This window comes from Dipteris shenzhenensis, chromosome 32 (genome assembly GCF_047967505.1).
Source record: "Dipteris shenzhenensis isolate YYH24624 ecotype China chromosome 32, Dip_SZ_1.0, whole genome shotgun sequence".
In the NCBI taxonomy this organism is placed as follows: Eukaryota; Viridiplantae; Streptophyta; class Polypodiopsida; order Gleicheniales; family Dipteridaceae; genus Dipteris; species Dipteris shenzhenensis.
The window spans coordinates 13,161,897-13,182,200 of record NC_141627.1 but is presented as its reverse complement, the minus strand read 5'-3'; the positions used below and the strand labels follow the sequence as shown (position 1 = coordinate 13,182,200).

General features: G+C 41.4%; 1 protein-coding gene across 1 annotated transcript in view; it reads left to right on the top strand.

Annotated features, from left to right (window-relative positions):
* Positions 1-20,304, top strand: part of LOC147880322 (uncharacterized) — an 87,333-nt gene that overhangs the window by 57,878 nt on the left and 9,151 nt on the right. Inside the window, exons 2-3 of the mRNA XM_087370400.1 lie at positions 17,660-17,958; positions 18,046-18,631. Of these exons, the coding sequence (XP_087226526.1) occupies positions 17,660-17,958; positions 18,046-18,631 (885 nt within the window). The remainder of the gene's footprint in view (positions 1-17,659; positions 17,959-18,045; positions 18,632-20,304) is intronic.

Sequence of the window (20,304 nt, the reverse complement as noted above, 5' to 3'; positions counted from 1 at the left end):
CCCATGGCTTGCTCAAAAGAAGTGGGTTCTGGTTCATGTATCACTTTGACCATATAGGCAATCATATTTCAGCCTATCCACAGGATTCCTAGCTCTGATAGACCTGCGCAAAATAGGCTCACTACCAAGTGCTCTCAAAACATCCCTTGTCTTCCTTACTCTAGGTGTAACAATAGAAGGAATACCCAACTCATCATCAAGGCTTTCTGAGCCACTGGATTCACCATCCACATAAGAGCAACCTGCATTCATATCAACCATGGGCTGATCTACTTTCTCTTTTCCTTTTTATGATACTTGCATACCACTTTCTGCATTACTTTGAGGAGATCCTCCTGATCTCAATCTGCCTGTCCATGGGGAAGTATGTGAACCATTGCTAGAGGACACTACAGATCCACTAATATTTTGTGATTGTTGCTGTGAATTCTATGCAACATTACCATTTTGTGCATCTACATCATCAATCACATTTACTGGTTTATACCAACTGCTCATCTCATCAAAAACAACATCTATGCTCACTGTAAACTTACGACTAGAAGGGTTGTAGCATCTATACCCTTTTTGCTGCAGAGAATAACCAATAAAGATGCACTTCTCAGCTTTTGGATCCCAACTTGGATCTCAACTCATCTGGCACATGAACATAGGCAATGCAACCAAGAACTTTCAAATGAGAAATATATGGTTTCCCACTAGTATACCTCTCCTCTGGCGTCATGCCATGTATTGCTACAGTGGGAGTCTTGTTCATTATCTAGACTGTTGTAGCAACTACTTCAGACCAATAATAATCTGGCATGTCTTTTTCGTTGAGCATGGCACGAGATACCTCTCCAATATGCCTATTTTTCCTTTCTACAAGTCCATTTTGCTGTGGGGTATGACTGCATGAATATTGCTGCTTCATGCCATGCTCCTGCAAGAACCGTGCAAACTCATTTGAGAGGTACTCTCCCCCTCCATCTGACCTCAGATATTTTATTTGGATGCCTGTTTATTTCTCAACCATAGCTTTAAAAGCTTTGAAATGCCCAAACACTTCACTTTTCTTTTTCATAAAATACACCCAAACTTTTCTGCTGTAGTCATCAATAAAAGTGACAAAGTAATGATAGCCTCCAATAGATGCAACTTTAGTAGTCCACACATCAGAGTGGATTAATTCCAATGGCCTCTTACTCTCTGAACATGTCTAGGAAATGGTTTCCTTGCTTGTTTTCCAAATTGATAGGCTTCACATACCTTATGCATTTCTGCAACCTTGAACTTAGGCAATCCTGCAACAATATTTTTGGCCTGCATTAATTTAAGTCATTGTACATTAACATGACCAATGCGTTTATGCCAGATATCAATATCTGCAACTACACCGGTCCCATGTGCAAACATTGCTGCACTCAATTCAGGCATGTCCGCATCCAACATAAACATCATGCCCCTCTTTTTCCCTTTTGCTATCAAGCGACCTTTATTTTTCATATCCTCAACAAAGCATCCGAGGATTAAATCTGACCTGCAAGCCCTGCTCGACCATTTGACCAATAGAAACTAGGTTCTTGGTGATATTCGGGACATGAAATACATCAGACAGGTATTTCTTTTTACCATCCTACATAGACAAAGGAATTCTACCAATCTGCACAATAGGATGTGCAGTATCATCAACAGTCTCCACAAATCCTAGTCTTTTCATTCTCCTTGCATCCTGCATCCATTCTGCATGACTTGTCATGTGGTTTGACGCACTGCGTCAACATACCACACATCATTGCTTTCTTCTGCACTTGTCACAGAATTGGTCATGTGCTGCACCATAAACAAATGCTCATTTATGTCATCACCCTGTCTACTAGAGGATGCATAATTTCCTTGCTGCAATTTTGTAGTCATGATGTCATTCTGCTTTTTATAACAGTCTTTAACCGTATGACCCATTCTACCATAGTAGTAGCATTCAACATTGCTGTTTGCATTTTGGCCTCTCTGCCATCCACCATGACCTCTTTGGCTCCCCCTGCCTCTTAAGTTACCACGTCCTCCATAGGACTGGTTTTCTTGAATTTGCTGCATATTCTGATTTCTGCCACGGCCTCCAAATTGGCCTGCTCTACCCCTTCCAACATTTGAGTAAAGAAGATGCACCACCATTTCTCTGCTCTTCAAAAATTAGAAGAGCAATCAACTCCTCAAAATCAGGAAATTTTCCATGGATGGCAATGGATGTCCGGAATTGTGCATAATCCTTTCCTAGACCATTCAAGGTCACAGAAACTAAATCATCATCTTCCACTGGCGACCCAATGGAAGCAAGTGCATCTGCAATCATTGATGCTCATATTTTCTCTGTGCACATTATGCAGCTCCTGCTTGAGTTGCATTTTCCTGGCTTGCATATTTGTGCTATACATTTTTGTCAAAGTATCCCATGCCTCCTTCGGCGTGCTTGCATCCTGAATATACACAATCATAGAATTTGAAATACTGATAGACAGCCAGTACATAACTTTTTTGGCTCTCTCATGCCATCCTTTAAATGCCTACAACTCTTATTGATTGGGAACATTAGGAATAACTGGTTCTTGTTCAGCTCCAGTAATGAACTCCCAATAGCCTTTTCCCTTAAGGAAATTCGTCATTCTAAACTTCCATGCTTGGAAGTTGTTCTTGTCAAGCTTTTCAGTGACTATCTGTGAAAGAGCATCAGATGCCATATCAGAACACTGCAAAAATATTTTGTCACTGCAAAAAACACAACTTCTACCTCATAAGGGCAAATCTACAAAACTGACGAAAGTGGTATTTGACAACACAATCACTTCCTAGTGACGATTTTGCATCAACAGGCAATAAGAATGATTCTGTCACTCCCAATATCTCTGCACACAAGCATACAATGCAATTTTTGTGGCAACTTTTCACCAACCTACAGAACAATGGTCTCACAGCCAAAACAAGGCACTTTTCTAAGTGCCTGTGGAAAACTTCTGCCACCAAATGGGCCCCAGAATGTGCACTCAATCTGAGACAGTGCACTCTTGCACTTTCTAGTTGTGCTACCTGTAGAGATTTGCTCCCAAACTCCAAAAAGGAAAGCAACACTGATCCTCTTACCAAGACACCACGAACTTGGTTTGCTTTCTTGAGATCCTTACCATGAACCGAGCTCTGATATCATGTGAAGAGAGTGGGAGAGAAGTAAGGAGTCTCACTTGTAGCTTTCTCACATACACAATGGGGGAATACACACAAAGGTGGAGGTTGAAAACAATTTTCCTCTTCTTAGTTGTGAAAGCCAAAAGAACTCTCTAAGTACAAAAGGAATAGGTGAACCCTATATGTGGGTCTCAAACCAAACTTAGCTAACCTAGGTGGCATACTTACTGAGCCAGTAACTAGAGTACATAAAGATAGCGATCATCCAGCTATTATTCATGGGCGGTGTACCAACCGCATCTGCAGCTAACAAGTCAGTGACATAAATGCACAACGGTCACCCTAGCATATCATGAGTGGAGTTCGATATCTCAACATTACCTTGTTGGATCTAAGGGTATTCCCATGCATAGTCATTGTCTATCCCCCAATTGTAAACCAACAAAGGAGAGACATGCCCATAGTCAACCAAATGCAAGTACATTTCATACATCATGAAAGATACTAAAACCATAACTAAGGCATCTTCAAAATAAGAATCATAATGGTTGTAGTTGAAACCTTTGTTCCAATCATATACATTGGAAATCATCATGGAAGTCATGATATATTCCTCCTTCATGTAAGCTCTTGTCATAGTAGTCAACCCACACTAGTCAACTAGTCAACTAGTCAACAAGATAGTATGACTTGAAATCCACTTCAAAGTACCATAACCTCAATATAAAAGATGAATAATGCATTCAACTGAACTTTAAATAGCATTCTCACAACTGAAAAACAATCTCTAAATCTGTGAACTGTACTTTAACTCCTCAAGGATCACCTTAGCAATTACTATAGCATCAAACTTCAAAATAGTCTAGAAATGCTTGCAAAAAATAGAGGAACCTTGGAGGATTACTACCTGACTCCACTAGAGGGCATTTGCTACAAAATCAAAGGTACTTGGAGGTATAAGACTCAGTGCAACAAGTCTCAGACCAAATGAAGCTTCACACCACCAGGGGCAGCAACATCTTCTCCACCTCTAAAAACCATGTCTTTTTTGAAACCCCACTCATTTCTCCTTAGTTTCTCCTCATTCCCTGGACCATTTGCACTCAAAACTCACCATCAGGTAGCCCATAAAGTCGCCTAAGTGCAGCTCAAACCGGTTTTGACATGGCTCCAGCAAGCTAAATTGACAAAAATGGCGTGGGATGAAGCGAGTATCAGCACGCGCTATAGAAGGATAATTTCTATAAACCCTCTAGAGTAGTAGTGCACTATATGAGGGGAATCTATGGCTGAAAGGGTTTGGAGAATGGTCGCCTAGATTGGGAGAACAAGTGCTTGGAAATTTTGCTCAAAAGAGGAAAAAATGCTGAGAGTGTGAGGAAGAAGATGATGACATGGCACTCAAGGAGGTCTCAAGGATAGTGAACCAATGCTCTGATACCACATATTGGAGTTGTGAGAAGGATTGAGCAAGTGAAGCAAAGGAGAGTTTATTCAAGAGAGACAGGCCCAATATATAGGCTCCAGTTACATCCAGTAGAGTGACATCACAAGTGAGCTCAGTAGACCATCTAGATCCACAAATCTCTCAATCAGTTCCATTATTCTCTCAATCATAGACCACACACCTAGATTCACTCAATCACACCTACTAACACTTATCTAGGCACACCATGTGTTCACACACTCACAACCTTAGACCTTAGGACTCTAGATCCCATTACATCAATTTGTCCTTCCTTTCCCCCCACAAATTCACCACCTCAACCCTAGCAGTAGTCCATGAGAAACTTCATGGCTTGCTCACCTCTAGTGGTAACACACATGATCCACAACCTGGTACTCACTCTAGTTGCATCAGCAGTAGATTGATTTGGGCATCCTCTTCCCAACATGATCTCACTCGGAATTTGGTTTGTTGCTTTACAATTGGGAGATAGACAATGACTATGCATGGGTCCAATACCCTTAGATCCAACAAGGTAACACATAAGACCAACAATCATTTGAGGGGGACATCTCAAGGCAGAGAATGTAAGAAAATAATACAATGTCTATGCTCAATAGATAATAGGATCTCGTACGCAAGAGAGAAAACAAGATAGACTTATGGAGAATCAAAAATTTGATTACTATAGAATTGATACAATAGATGGCGCTGCCTCCACTCTTTGCTGTCAAAAGCATCTTTATGGCACAAAGGCTCTTCATTGCAAGCTATAGCAAGGAGTGCAAATTCAAGAAAGTGACCATGCTGTCTATTCCCTGATCTTGTTCGGGCAGCAAAAGGCTGATTTGCTATCCCTCAATGTATCAAGAAGCCATCTGGGAACTTGCCTTTGTTGTCTATTGACAGCTCTTTCTTCAATGACTGCATCATGAGTAGTGGGATCATTTTGTGCCGGAAGAACCTGCAAATCAGCATGAGGTTGTGGCTGATTATTGCTTAGTGGAGGGCCTGCAGGAGGCTCATGTTGCTGCTCAAAATCCTCCTCTGATGATGGCACTCTTGTGAAAGAAGCTTCGATGGCATGCTGGAAACAGTAGAAGATGGAGGCTGAATGCTAAGGAATCAAGGTTGCTATAGCCAGTGATGAAATGGGCTTCACGGGCTTGCTCTTATATAGCCCACTAGTCGTAGTCGGTTAGGCTCAATTGGGTGGCCGACCTAGTCTACCCAAAATAGTCGACTGGGGGTCGGTCTCAAAATAGGCCACCAACCATACGATAGAACCGGTGCGCAAAATAGAGCATCTAACATACGGTCTCCGTTCGGCCCACAGCCATTCGAGATCATCTGAGGCTCCAAAGAGGCCTCACAACCCAAGAGTGGGCTGCCTTGAGAAATGCTCCATCTACCCTCAGTGCGGTCAGTCAAGGGATGCATTCCCGCACTTGCATGTAGCCTAGTTGGCAGTGTGCCAACTCTATCTGAAGTCATCCAGCCATCAGGCCACACATGGCCCCCATCTGGTGTCCAAACCAGGACCTACCGGATAAGCGAGCTACTCAAATGCCTTCTCCTCATATGGGGGGCTTACAAGTAGAGTTAGCTGGTTCCCGCATAGTTACACGAGAGTGGAGCATTGATATCTAACACGCGCCCTCAATGTCCACCCACAAGTGAACTTACTTTTTCGGCCCAATGCCAAGTCGATGAAGATGCCTCTCCAGTAGGTCCCTTCCAAGAGCCTTCGTGAAGATGTTCGCAGCATTCTCTCTATAGTCAGACAGTACACCAAGTCGACCTCTCCATCCATGATCAGCTCGTGTACAAAGTGATATTGAATCTCAATGTGTTTTGTGCGAGCGTGGAACACCGGGTTCTTTGCAATCAGCATGCAACTCTGATTGTCACATGATAACTGCATAGGCTTGTTCTGCACTGCACCCATGTCCCCCAAAATCCTCCTCAACCACACTGCTTCGCAAGAAGCAAAGCATGCAGATTTGTACTCGGCTTCGGTAGAAGAAAGAGCAACTGTGGGTTGCTTCTTGCTGACCCATGACACAACTCCAGATCCAAGTGAGAAACAATACCCTGTCACTGATCTCCTACTGTCCACCTCTCCTGCCCAATCTGAGTCACAGAATCCAGTCAAGATGTTGCCCTTGGTATAGGTGATGCCATAATCAAGTGTGCCTTTGATGTATTTCAGCACCTGCATCCCTGCCCTCCAATGGTTCTCCCGGGGCTTATTGGAAAACCTGCTAAGTACACCAGTTGCAAAGCTGATGTCCGGCCGTGTGTTGGATAGGTAAATCAAGCTGCCCACAAGCCTTCTATACTTCACTTCGTCCACCAGTGGTGATGAATCCTCGTTTGAGAGCTTCGCGTCAACCTCCATAGGGGTACCAACTGTCTTGCACTCAGCCATGCCAAATGCCTTCAGTATCTCTCCAACATACTTTACCTGTGAAATGAAGATCTGTTTCAGCTCCTGCTAAACTTCAATCTCCAAACAAAAATGCATCAGTCCGAGGTCTGTCATTTCAAACTCTCTTCCTAGCAAATGCTTCGTCTGTGAGATCTTCTCTTCATGGTTCCCTATTATGAGAGGGTCGTCCACATAAAGGACCACGATCATACACCTGCCTCCTTCTCTGAAGATATACAAATTTGCATCAAATGGGCTCCTCCTGAACCCGTTTTGTAGAAAGTAGGCATCAATTCGCTGGTACCACGCTCGTGGGGCCTGTTTCAGCCCGTAAAGTGCCTTCTTTAGTTTGCAGAATTTACCTTCTAAACCAGGGATCTCAAAACCTGGTGGTTGTTCCACATATACCTCCTCCTTGAGATCTCCATTCAGAAAGGCGGATTTCACATCCATCTGAAAAACGGGCCAACTTCCCTGGGTAGCTAAAGCCAAAACACTACGAATTGTGGTTAGTTGAGCTATGGGAGAAAAAGTATCTTGATAATCAAAACCATGTACCTGTGTAAATCCTTTTGCCATAAGCCGAGCCTTGTACTTATCCAATGTGTCGTTGGACTTGTAGTTGATCTTGTACACCCACTTGGTTCCGATTACCTTGTGCTTTGGTGGTCGATCCACAAGGTCCCAAGTGTTGTTCTTCATTATTGAGCCATACTCCGACTGCATAGCCTCCATCTACCTATCATCGCCTTGTGCTTCTTCAAGACACTTGGGTTCATCAGCACAGATCACTTCTGTCATCAAAGCACAGTTGACTAAGTGTTCCTGCGCCCTTCTTTGCTCCTCTAATCTCTTGGACCGGCGGTGTTCGGATGGTTCCTCCTCAATTGCTGGAGGTTCTCTGCCATCCAAAAGCTGCTTTACCCACTTCGGGAATGGCCGTTGCCATTGTGGTTCTGCAGGCTCTTCTTCATCTTCTTTGTCTTGAATCCTCCCAAGCACCATTGGAGGAGTTCGATCTGCTGTTGGTGGCGGTACTGGATGGATATCTTAGTCCTGGTTGTCTGGAAAGGAAGCATCCTCCTCCAATTGATGCGGTTGTTCTGAGAAGGCCACATCGCAACTTACAATTACCTTCTTGAAAACAGGGTTATAGAGATGGTAACCCTTCGCCTCTTCACTGTAGCCCAAGAAAATACACTTCCAACTCTTCGGTTCCCATTTGGTCCTGGTAGCATCAGGGACATGCACAAAACAGCCACATCCAGAAACTCTAAAATGTGTAGCTAAAGGTTTCTTACCAGAAAAGGCTTGCAGTGGAGTCATCCCGTTCACAGCCTTCATGTAGCTACGATTGAGGATGTAAACTGTAGTGTTACATGCTTCAGCCCAGAAATTCTTTGGCAAATCTTTCCCTTTCATCATACTCCGGCTCATTTCGTAGATGATGCACATCTTGCATTCTGCTACTGCATTTTGCTGTGATGTATGTGGCGGGGTTTCTACCTCTTGATTCCATGACTTTTGCAGCAACTTTTAAATTCAGTCGATGTGAACTCTCCGCCTCTGTCTGATCTCAGCTTCTTCACCTTCCTCCCCGATTCTTTCTCGACCATTACATGCCATTCCTTGAACCTACTGAAAGCCTCGTCTTTCTTCTTTAGGAAGTATATCCATATCCTTCTACTGTAGTCATCGATCAGTGTCATGAAGTAGAAGGAACCACCCAAAGCTTCCGTTGCCATCTTTCCACAGAGGTCCATGTGAATGAGCTCTAGAGGAGCCTTTGCTCTGCTAGCCTCTTTAGGAAAGGGCTGCCGATGCTGCTTGCCTATCATGCAAGCTTCACATAGATCGGGCAGATCTGAAATTTCTGGTAGGTCTGCAATCATTCCACTTTTATGCATCTCCTTCAAAGAACTAAGATTTAGATAACCAAATCTCTCATGCTACAGCTTAGTGTTCTTCACATCCGCTCGAGCACTAAAAGCTGAGAGTTCGTAAATGTTGTTGCGCCATGTACCTTTACCAACGACCTTTCCTTGAAGATCCAAGATCTGTGCACCATTCTTATCGAATTGAACTTTGAGGTCCCGATCCGTGATCGTAGAAACAGACAAGTTCCTCTTGATATCTGGCACATAAGGAACATTGGACAACTATTTTACAACTCCATCTGACTTGAGAGCAATCGTACCTTTTCCTTTTGCTGGACATTTTGCATCATTGCTGACTGCTACCATGATGTCATTCCCTACCGGCTGTAGAGAGGTATACCAATCCTTCCGACTGGTCATGTGGCACGATGCACCACTATCAATGATCCAAGGTTCATCTGCAGGTAGATGAACTGCCTCCGTGCAAATCTCCTCAATTGCGACGAACAGCTCTATGGGTACTGCCTGCATGCTGTTGCTGGACTCTTTCTTCACTTTGTCCTTCTCATCTGCAATCTTCTTGCGGCACTCATTCTGCTTGTGCCCTGCCTTGTTGCAATATAAGCACTTGATCTTCTTCTTTCTCTTTTTATCATCAGAAGAAGATGGGTTACCAGAGTCCTTACCCTTAATCTTTCATCCGGTCTAGAAAGCTGAATCTTCTCCAGTCCTCATCTTTTGATGCATCTCCTCCTCCAGAAGCATCGCACTGAAATCCTCAAAGTTGAGGGGCAGATTTCTATTCTGCGCATTCAGCACTGTAACAAGACCGTCGTACTTTGGTGGGAGAATCCGTATGCACCTTCGTGCTAGATTCTTGCTGGTGATGGTGATGCCAATCGCAGTCATCTGATCGCGAAGATTCTTCACCCTGGTGTTGAACTTCTCTGCCGCTTTAGACTCAAAGGGGACTCAAACAACTTTTCATTTGCGAGTTGAGTCTCCAGATTCTGAATCCGCATCTGATTCGTGGTCTCGTACTGATTTTTCAAGACCGTCCATGCCTCCTCTGCTATGGTGACATGTTGAATTAATGCCATGATGAAATCACTAACACTGCAGACAATAGAACACAATGCATCTGCATTTCTTCTTGTCCACGCGAGAATCTCATCTGCAGTTGGTACTATCTGTTGTCCTACATTGGTTAGATTCGGTCTCGGAACTGGCCTCACGTCCACCCCAGTAGCAGTGTCCCAAAGCTCATATGCACTTAGGATGGTCTTCATCTTGAACTTTTAGAGAGGATAGTTAGAGCCATCCAACTTTTCGCTTTCGCCCAATGGTGGGATTCGCAGTCTTGTAGGCTAGGCCATCTCTCACAATTTGCTCGAAAACAGAAGCACACTACCAAATCTTCTTGCTAGAGTCCAGGCTCTGATACCATGTAGGAAAATAATACAACGTCTGTGCTCAACAGATAATAGGATCTCGTACGCAAGAGAGAAAACAAGATAGTATGGAGAATCAAAAATTTGATTACTATAGAATTGATACAATAGATGGCGCTGCCTCCTAGCCGTGCACTCCTGTGAAAGAAGCTTCGATGGCATGTTGGAAATAGTAGAAGATGGAGGCTGAATGCTAAGGAATCAAGGTTGCTATAGCCAGTGATGAAATGGGCTTCACGGGCTTGCTCTTATATAGCCACCAGTTGTAGTCGGTCAAGCTCAATTGGGTGGCCGACCCAGTCTACCCAAAACGGTCGACTGGGGGTTGGTCTCGAAATAGGCCATCGACCATACGATAGAACCGGTGCGCAAAATAGAGCAACTAACCTATGGTATCTGTTCGGCCCATAGCCATCTGGGATCATTTGAGGCTCCAAACTGGCCTCGCAACCCGAGAGTGGGCTGCCTCAAGAAATGCTCCGTCTACCCTCAGTGCGGTCAATCAAGGGATGCCTTCCCGCACTTGCATGTAGCCTAGTTGGCAGTGTGCCAACTCTATCTGAAGCCGTCCAGCCATCAGGCCACACATGGCCCCCATCTGGTGTCCAAACCAGGACCTACCAAATAACCGAGCTACTCAAATGCCTTCTCCTCATATGGGGGGCTTACAAGTAGAGTTAGCTGGTTCCCGCATAGTTACACAAGAGTGGAGCATTGATATCTAACAGAGAACCCTTATTGACCACACACACAAATTCTTACTTGAAGATGTGGGGAAATACCCGCCTTTGATGGCATATCTTGTCCTTTTCCTCCTTCTCTTCCAAGCTACCATAGTGTGAGGTTCATTGTCATTGCAGAGGTTCTTGGTGTAGCCAATCTTGTAACTCCTTTGCTCTTTGTCCTTCTCCACACTCTTTAATGTATCTTGTCCATATTCTGCAATACAAGATCCTTGTAGTCCCTCACCTTCTTTGAGGTCCAAGCTTTAAGACCATTTTGTGAATTATATAGACTGAAGAGGGTCTTACCACTTGTCATGCAAGGGTAGTGTCTACTCTTGTACAAGAGGTGGTCATGATTGTATGGCAAGGTATAGTCAACCAAATGCAAGTACATTTCATACATCATGAAAGATACTAAAACCATAATGAAGGCATCTTCAAAATAAGAATCATAATGGTTGTAGTTGAAACCTTTGTTCCAATCATATATATTGGAAATCATCATGGAATTCATGATATATTCTTCCTTCATGTAAGCTCTTGTCATAGTCAACCCACACTAGTCAACTAGTCAATAGATAGTATGACTTGAAATCCACTTCAAAGTACCATAACCTCAATATAAAAGATGAAAAATGCATTCAACTGAAATTAAAGGAGCATTATCACAACTAAAAAAACAATATCTGCATCTCTGAACTGTACTTTAACTCCTCAAGCATCACCTTAGCATTTAGTGTAGCATCAAACTTCAAAATAGTCGATAAAGGCTTGTAGAAAACAGACGAACCTTGGGGGATTGCTACCTCACTCCACAAATCATGAAGTAGAGGGAATTTGCCATGCAATAAAAGGTACTTGGAAGTGTAAGACTCAGTGCAAGTCTCAGACCAAATGAAGCTTCACGCCACCAAGGGCAGCAGCATCTTCTCCACCTCCAAAAAACCATGTCTTCTTCAAAACCCGACATGGTTTTTCCTTAGTTTCTCCTCATTCCATTAACCATTTGCCCTCAAAATTCACCAATAGCTAGCCCATAAGGTCGCCTAAGTGCACCTTAGACTGTTTTGGAAATGGTGGCCCCAACAAGCTGAATTGATAAAAATCGCACAGGATGAAGCGAGTATCAGCACGGGTTGTAGAAGGAAAATTTCTAGAAACCCACTAGTGTAGAAGTGCTTCTATATGATGGGAATCTATGGCTGAAAGGGTTTGGAGAATGGTTGCCTACATTGGTAGAACAAGCGCATGGAAATTCTACTCAAAACAGGAAAAAATGGAGAAGAAGAGAGTGTGAGGAAGAAGATGATGACATGGCACTCAAGGAGGTCTCAAGGATAGTGAATCAATGCTCTTATACCACATGTTGGAGTCGCAAGAAGGATTGAGCAAGTGAAGCAAAAGAGAGTGAGTTCTATTCAAGAGAGACAAGCCTAATATATAAGCTCCAAGTAGTGACATCACATGTGAGCTCAATAGAGCATCTAGATCCACAAATCTCTCAATCACACACCACACACCTAGATTCACTCAATCGACACCTATCCAAGCACACCATGTGTTCACACACTCACAATCTTAGACTTTAGGACTCTAGATCCCATTACATCAATTTGTCCTTCATTAGCCCCCACAAATTGATGACCTCAACCCTAGCAGTAGTCCATGGGAAACTTCATGGCTTGCCCACCTCTTATTTTGAAGATGCCTTAGTTATGGTTTCAGTATCTTTCATGATTGATGAAATGTACTTGCATTTGGTTGACTATACCTTGCCATACAATCATGACCGCCTCTTGTACAAGAGTAGACACTATCCTTGCATGACAAGTGCTAAGACCCTCTTCTATCAATATGATTCACAAAATGTTTTTAAGGCTTGGACACTCAAAGAAGGTGAAGGACTGCAAATATCTTGTAGTGCAAAATATGGACAAGATACTTTAAAGAGTGTGGAGAAGGACAAAGAGCAAAGGAGTTACAAGATTGGCTACACCAAGAACCTCTCCAATGACAATGTACCTCACACTATGGTAGCCTGGAAGAGAAGGAGGAAAAGGATAAGATATGCCATCAAAGGGGGGTATTTCCCCACATCTTCAATTAAGAATTTTTGTGTGTGGTCAATAAGGGTTCTGTACCTTGGGATGTCCCCGTGTCAAATGGTTGTTAGTCTTATGTGTTACCTTGTTGGATCTAAGGGTATTCCCATGCATAGTCATTGTCTATCTCCTAATTGTAAATCAACAAACCAAAGTTAGAGTGAGATCATGTTAGGATGAGGATGCCCAAATGAGTCTAATGCTGATGCAACTAGAGTGAGTACCAAATTGTGGATCATGTCACAAGAGCATGATTCCCAGTTGCATCAACAGGTTGGGATGGACAAACGAGATCACCAAGAATAATATCTAAAAGATTATCACCTTCGAGTATCAATAACATCTTCACTTTCCAACCAAGAAAACCTTGTCCTTGAAACAGAGGAACAGATCGTTGGCTAAAAGGAAAGCCGTTGACGATTATAGACATTGCCATCATACTTTGGGAGAAAACGTTTGTCAAAGCTCATGTCAATCATCGAGAATACAATGGTCACTTTGAAAATATAGAACTCAAGATACGCCAAAAAAAAAGGATATAACGTGAGACGAGAGTATGCTAAAAATAGCACACGTGCGAAACCACAATCTTTTTGGAGAAAAGTAGAGCTTGTCAATAACAAAATGGAGATATTTTTGGCAAAAAGGCACGAGATTCTTGGTAAAAAGTAGTACGAGTGTGTCGATCACGAAACCAAGAAAAAAGTAGTCAGCATGAAAACTGATGTAACTTTTTGCTCCGAAGTCTGATTAGGGTGTTTAAGTGCTCAAAACGAAGAGCATGATGAGAGCTACACTCCACAAACCAATCTAAAATCTATTTGCCACCGATAAAATTCTCAAATTCGCATCAAAAGACCTCCAAAAAACCACATCAAGTTAGACATGTCAAAATCGACAAGAGAAAATAAGCGATGAGATACTGAAAGCACTATATAATCAAATCAAAAACTAATACTTTCTGTCTTTCTTCATTACAGTGAGCATACAATAGCAAGACCTTTGTAGCTCTGATACCATGTAGTTCTGATCGTAGCATTGTGAAGCGTGCCTCACTAAGTCCTTTAGTTGGAATATCTGCAATCATCTAAGAAGTGGGACAATGTTCAATCATTATCATCCCTTTCTTCACTTCATGTCTGACATAATGGTAATGAATAGCAATATGATTGGATTTGTTATGCTGACCATAATCTTTAGCTAGACTTATTGTACTTTGATTATCACATCTAAGAGGAGTACTAGATGATGGAGGATGACCAATATCTGTAAGCAATTGTCACAGACAAAACAATTCTTGAGCTGCTAGAGAAGTCGCTACATACTCAAATTTTGCGATAGAAACAACAACACAATGTTGCTTTTTACTTGCCCAAGAGACCAAGCAACCATTGATAAAGAAGCAATGATGTTGCTGACTTGAATGCTCCCACTAATCATGACACCGCATCTTGTGTTCTTTGCTCCGATGGCAATGATTTAATGCCTGCATCTGCAACTGCTTCTTGCTGCTACTTTGCAAGGAGTCTCCTTTCTTCTCCTTGTTTCTCCCTTCATAGATATTGCAAAAGTGTCTTCCGTTTCTCGATACTGTGCCAGTGCTTTCCTCGACGCGCACTCTATTCCTTATGCCTTGACCTGGCTTTTCGGCTTTCTTGTCTCTCAGCCTCTGTCTGCTTCTCTTGCATGCCATGGTGAGTTGGACATTGCCATTGATGCCATGGACACAATTAGTCAGAATAGACCCAGAGAAGCTAGCTGGTGAGGCAAGAAAAGAATAGAAGACAAAGAAGACAATGGCAAATCAAAGTCTATGCAAGGTCACATCGAGGTGTGTGCGGGTTGCAGGGCGATGGTAGGTTGCAAGTACTTAATCTTTCAAGATTTGATGGGCGAGAGGTGTTACAATTTAAAATTTGCGGGAGTAGCAAAATTTCAATAGCCGGTTTTTCCCCCTTCGATGATACACGTCAGCAGACTTGGATATTCCAAACAAGTGCAATGTGGCCTAAAATGCTTCAAAACACAAATAGGCCAAAGGGCATGCTATCAAGTTTAATGCTGTGTATTATTAAATGCAATGACCTTTGGCATGCTTATGAGCCATATAGCAAGCAAGTGCATGGAAAAAAAAACAATTCAAAATTGTAAATAGTGTTGCATTTATTAAAATATCTTTGCACATGCACAAATTACACTTTTTTAACTTCTTCCATTTTAGAGTGAATCTAGATACCAATACCAACAACTATCAATGTTTTAACACCACCATGCACTAGTCCCAATAGTTTGGATTCCAAATTTTCAATCCGTTTTGGTTTTCGACAAGTCAAAAGAAAGTTAGGGAGCGTGCCCTCAAATGGGTATGCATCACTTTAGCACAACATTGGAGGCCCATTAACCCATGCATAATGATCTCATTTATGTGTGTCATTGGGTTGAGGAGAAGCTCATGTAGTGTACTTTAGAATGATGACTTGGTTGCATGTATGTATAGAACAAAATTTTGATGTTTTTGAATAAATTGCTATATCCTATAGTCTTCAAGATGCATGCTCCACATGCAACATAGCACTTCTAATGCTTTAACGATCTCGTTCCAAATCCTTAATCCATAATTTTTTGCTCTCATGTTCAATTTTGAATGTGTACTACAACTTGAAGACAAAGTTTTCTGAATTCCGTTGAGCAATGCATAAGTTATGGGTCATGTAAGATACCCATATACATAAAAGTCCTTGAACCTCACCAAAAATGGCTACACCCAAGCAAACAATGATCTTGTAATGGTTTCGAGAAATTAGTATATTTTATACATTTTGGGAATTCCCAAAAAAGGTCTTCATGCCCGTTTTCCACAAAAAAGTGGTCAAGAAAATTTAAAAAAATCGTGAATATCATGTCTTTCTTCAAAAGTTGTTCAAAATTGGCATCTTTTCTAAACATATGTAAAATTAAAAGGGAATCTTTTGAAGATTCCCCTAGAGTTCTCTTTTTGAGCTTATAATTCTGAAATCATTAGGGAAAAAGGGAACTCATTTTGGGGCCCTGTAAGAAATTCACTATTTTTTGATTTATTTCTCTCCTAAAAGACCTCAAAAATAGTAAAATACGGAAACGTGGCTCAGATTTGTCAGTAAGGACTACAGAACTGTCAATTCAAAAAGGAATAAGATAATCTTTTGTCTGACTAACACGATTTTGTATTAAATATCCTCTTAGATTTTTTTTTGTTTACCAAAGATTCCGCATCTCTTTGGCCGACGTGTGCAGGTCTTTCATTAAGAGTCCATCACTGAACTTAGTGATTGCAAGTTTTCAAAATATTCACATGGATACTGCCACACTTCCACGATTCATGTTACAAAACGACTATGAGATTGAAAAACAAACCTCGCAACCTGAGGAGCACAAAAAATGGCCGATACTAGTGAGTCACTATCTGAGAAGAAGCGATTACACCATCTTCACATCGACTTGGAAGAACAATATGCTCCAGCACAAAAAAGACGAAAGGATACGGTGCTGAATGCTCAACAGCGGGAAAATATGAGAAGAGAAGGGCTTCAACATATTGACTTATGGTGCGACGGAAGCATATATCCAAAATGTCAAGTAAAAAACTCTACACCTCCATTTGTCAATCCCACCACATTACTGAGGTTTGCCGGCGATGGACAAAATGGACTTCTTGGTTATATTTCAGCGCAGTCTGCATTTGCGAAAACGTATAAAATGATGTACCTACAAGAAAAGGGGGCCAAGATGGAGGAGATAGCCATTCGTGCAAAATTGGAGCAGCAGTTGCAGAATGAAATCGAGGAGCATTCAAAGAGTAAAAAAGAATTGACAAGAGCAAGAAAGAAGAGAACCGTGCTTGGAGACAGACAACGTAGCAGGAAGATTAAAAACATTGCAAATTTGAAGGCTGGGACTGGTGGATGCAAGCGACGAATTCAGGAAGCAAGGTTAGATTGAAATTTATTATTTTGTATACTCAAAAAGGCTCTCTTCCAGACTATATCTATTTCGTTGATTGTCGCAAAATAAGAATGGAGGTGCTGAATAATATAGTCATATTGTGTTGTTATTACAGGAAATTATTGGAGCCTGCAAAAGAAAATATGGACCCGAACCTTCTTCCTGTTAAACAAATGAAAGGATTGCTTTCTTGCGGTGTAGCAAAAGGTTTGATTGAGGAAAAAAAATACAAAACAGTCAAACGCAATGTTGTAGAGGACTTTGTATCCAATAATCAAGTTGATGGCACTATAATCCAAGAGGCTCTTGATGTTAGTGGAGTTAGCAGGAAGGGATATAGTTCGATTTTCCATGCGATATCCTCAACTTTGAAAGATCAAAGGATTAAACGAGTTTTACTGCCAAATCCAGCAACCGTGTGGAGGATAAGAGGTCATTTGAATGAAAGTATAGATGAATTTATTGGGCAATATATCCATATTGAAGAAATATTTCATGGTGTTAAAGGAACCACTGTGTATGATCCTTGGAACAATATATTTTTAGATCTGCAACAACTTCAAAAAAGAATGGTCGAGTTTTATGGAATAACATTTGAGGAGTGCAAAGGCATTTTGAAATTTGTTATCAAACTGGATGAGTGTGAGGTTGTAAAGGAAAAGAAAATGGAAAGAGTTACTATTACATTGATGAATGGAGCGATTGATACATCATTGACTGAAGCGAGTTCGAAGTATTTTAGTGTGCAGTCAGAGAAACACATATGGTGGTTAGGCTCGTTCCAGGTATGATCATGGGTTGTTTTATACTTGATTTTGGTCATTGTTTTCAAATCTGATATAGTAATACTTTTGTTTTCTATAATCTCACAGGTGAAGACCGAAGACCATGAAACACTAGATTGGGTGTTTCATCACACGGAAATACCAACAATAATCAAAAGACAAGTGCAAGGCGAGAATCTCCATGTTGCAGGAAAAGGTGATTTTCAAGTAGAGTGGCACATGGCCGGGGATCTTAAAACACTTAAGTGCATGTATAACATTAGTAAAGGAGGCAACTCAAAGTCTCCTTGTCTTTACTGCAAAGAATCAGCTCAAGTAATGGATTCAAAATGGTGGAAGAGAGCACCTAATAGAGATAAAGTTGACCCTGACTTCAAGGCCATTCTGGACATTCCACTATGTAATGTTCACATCTGCACATTGCATGGTCTATGTCGAATTATTGAGAAATTGGTATTTTTATATATTGGATTTGCTTGGAAACTCCGTCCCGAAAAAAATAGAAAGGATGCTCTTCAAGCATTGGAAAAAGTGTTATCCGATATAGGTCTGCATGGAGGAGATGTTCAAATCACAAAGGATTTTAAAAAGTCTACCAATGGCAAGGAGGTACCAATCAAGCCCTCTATTGGTGGTGTTAAGGCAAGAAGATTCTTGTCTCGACCCAAACACAGTAAGCAAGTAAGGCAAGGTAGAGCAGTTTCAAAGATTAATTATGGATTGTGGAAGCAAGTCCATAATGCTGTGAAAGATCATGAGGCAGATGGGGAAGCACGAAATAGGAAGGCAGAGGTGTGGAGGTCTCTTGATCAACTCTTCATGTTCTGTGACAAAGTAACATGGACAAAGAGTGATTACAAGAACTTTGAGGAGGCAATTAAACATTTTGGAAAGTCAATGAAAGACGTGTGGACAACCTGCAGTATAACTCACTACATGGTAAGGTTATGTCTTTTTCTTTTACTTAAGTGTGATCTTCTTTTTTTTTATTACTTACTATGCATTCTTATGTCTTACATCATATCATATACAACCACCTTCCCTATTTTGTCAAAAAGTATGGATGCCCAGCTATTTGGTCTACCCAAGGCATGGAGAAGTCTCACTACATGGCACGTAATGCATTTTTTAGACACACACAACACTATGGAGGGAGTCAGAAGGCGAATAGTGTGAAGGAAGTCTTCCAATGGTTTTACCGAGGCATACTACAAAGGCTGCATGCTAAAAGAAAAGTTGCTAGCTCCAAAATCAAGCTTGCTTTTCTTCTAGCCCAAAAGCAAAGACGAAGACAAGCCCTAGACAATTCAATTGCAGCAGAGAGACATAGACAGTGGAGGGAATCGAAGATATTTAGAAACCATAAATGGACAAGTAAACATGAATAGGACTCATTTGTAACTTATTGGTGTTATGTCCACATGTTTTCAAACTCATTCAATAGAAATTTTTTTAGTGGAACAAGTGACTCTTGGTGTTATGCATGAAAAAAATTTCAATGTGAAACATATGATCTGAACTTAATACAATTTGTTTACAATTTCAATATATTGTTCATTTAATATTTAACGACACCACTCTATGTAAATGTACAAATCATTTCATCATCAACTTATTAATCATTTATACAAGATCATACCAGATATCAAAGACTTTATACAAATCAGTTCAAATTTAATATAATGTTTGTGCTATATTCGATGACTAAATCCTATTTCTCCCAGGGCCTGTTCATCGGAACTCTCTTTTTGATCTTGATTGGAGTCTTTTTCTTCTTTATTGGCTTGATGTCGACTGTCTCTTTATCCTTTTCTTCAGCTCTCTCCACCTGTTCCTCTTCTTGGACTGTGTGGCCTGATGCAATCATGGGTGGCTCTCGAAACCTTACGAGCTGGTGTTTTCCATAGCCCTCCAGATATTTGGGGTCCTTAACACCACATGCTAATGCATAAGAAGTGTAAGACAAAAAGTAAGCGGCCCTAGAGGCCTGCTTATTCACATAATCTCCAAATATATCTATGGCAGACAACCTCTCTATCAAAATGATCTTTTCCTTTTGCCATGAAAGAGCATGTCCACCTAAAGCCCTGGACAAACATTTTAGGAAGTAAACAATGGCTTCTCCATTGTTGCTCAACTGCCTATGGTAAATCAAGATCTTGGCACTGCCTAGATCATGAATATAATGAGCTAGGCCTGACATTTTGCGAAACCCAACCTGCCTGCTTCCACTTGATCTCTGGAGGAATGTGTCATCCTCAATTTGTAGCTGCAACATATCAAAGGATTGGAGTGAGACAATACACAACCTACAAAACTAAAGTTAAGCAGAAGTCAAAGTATATG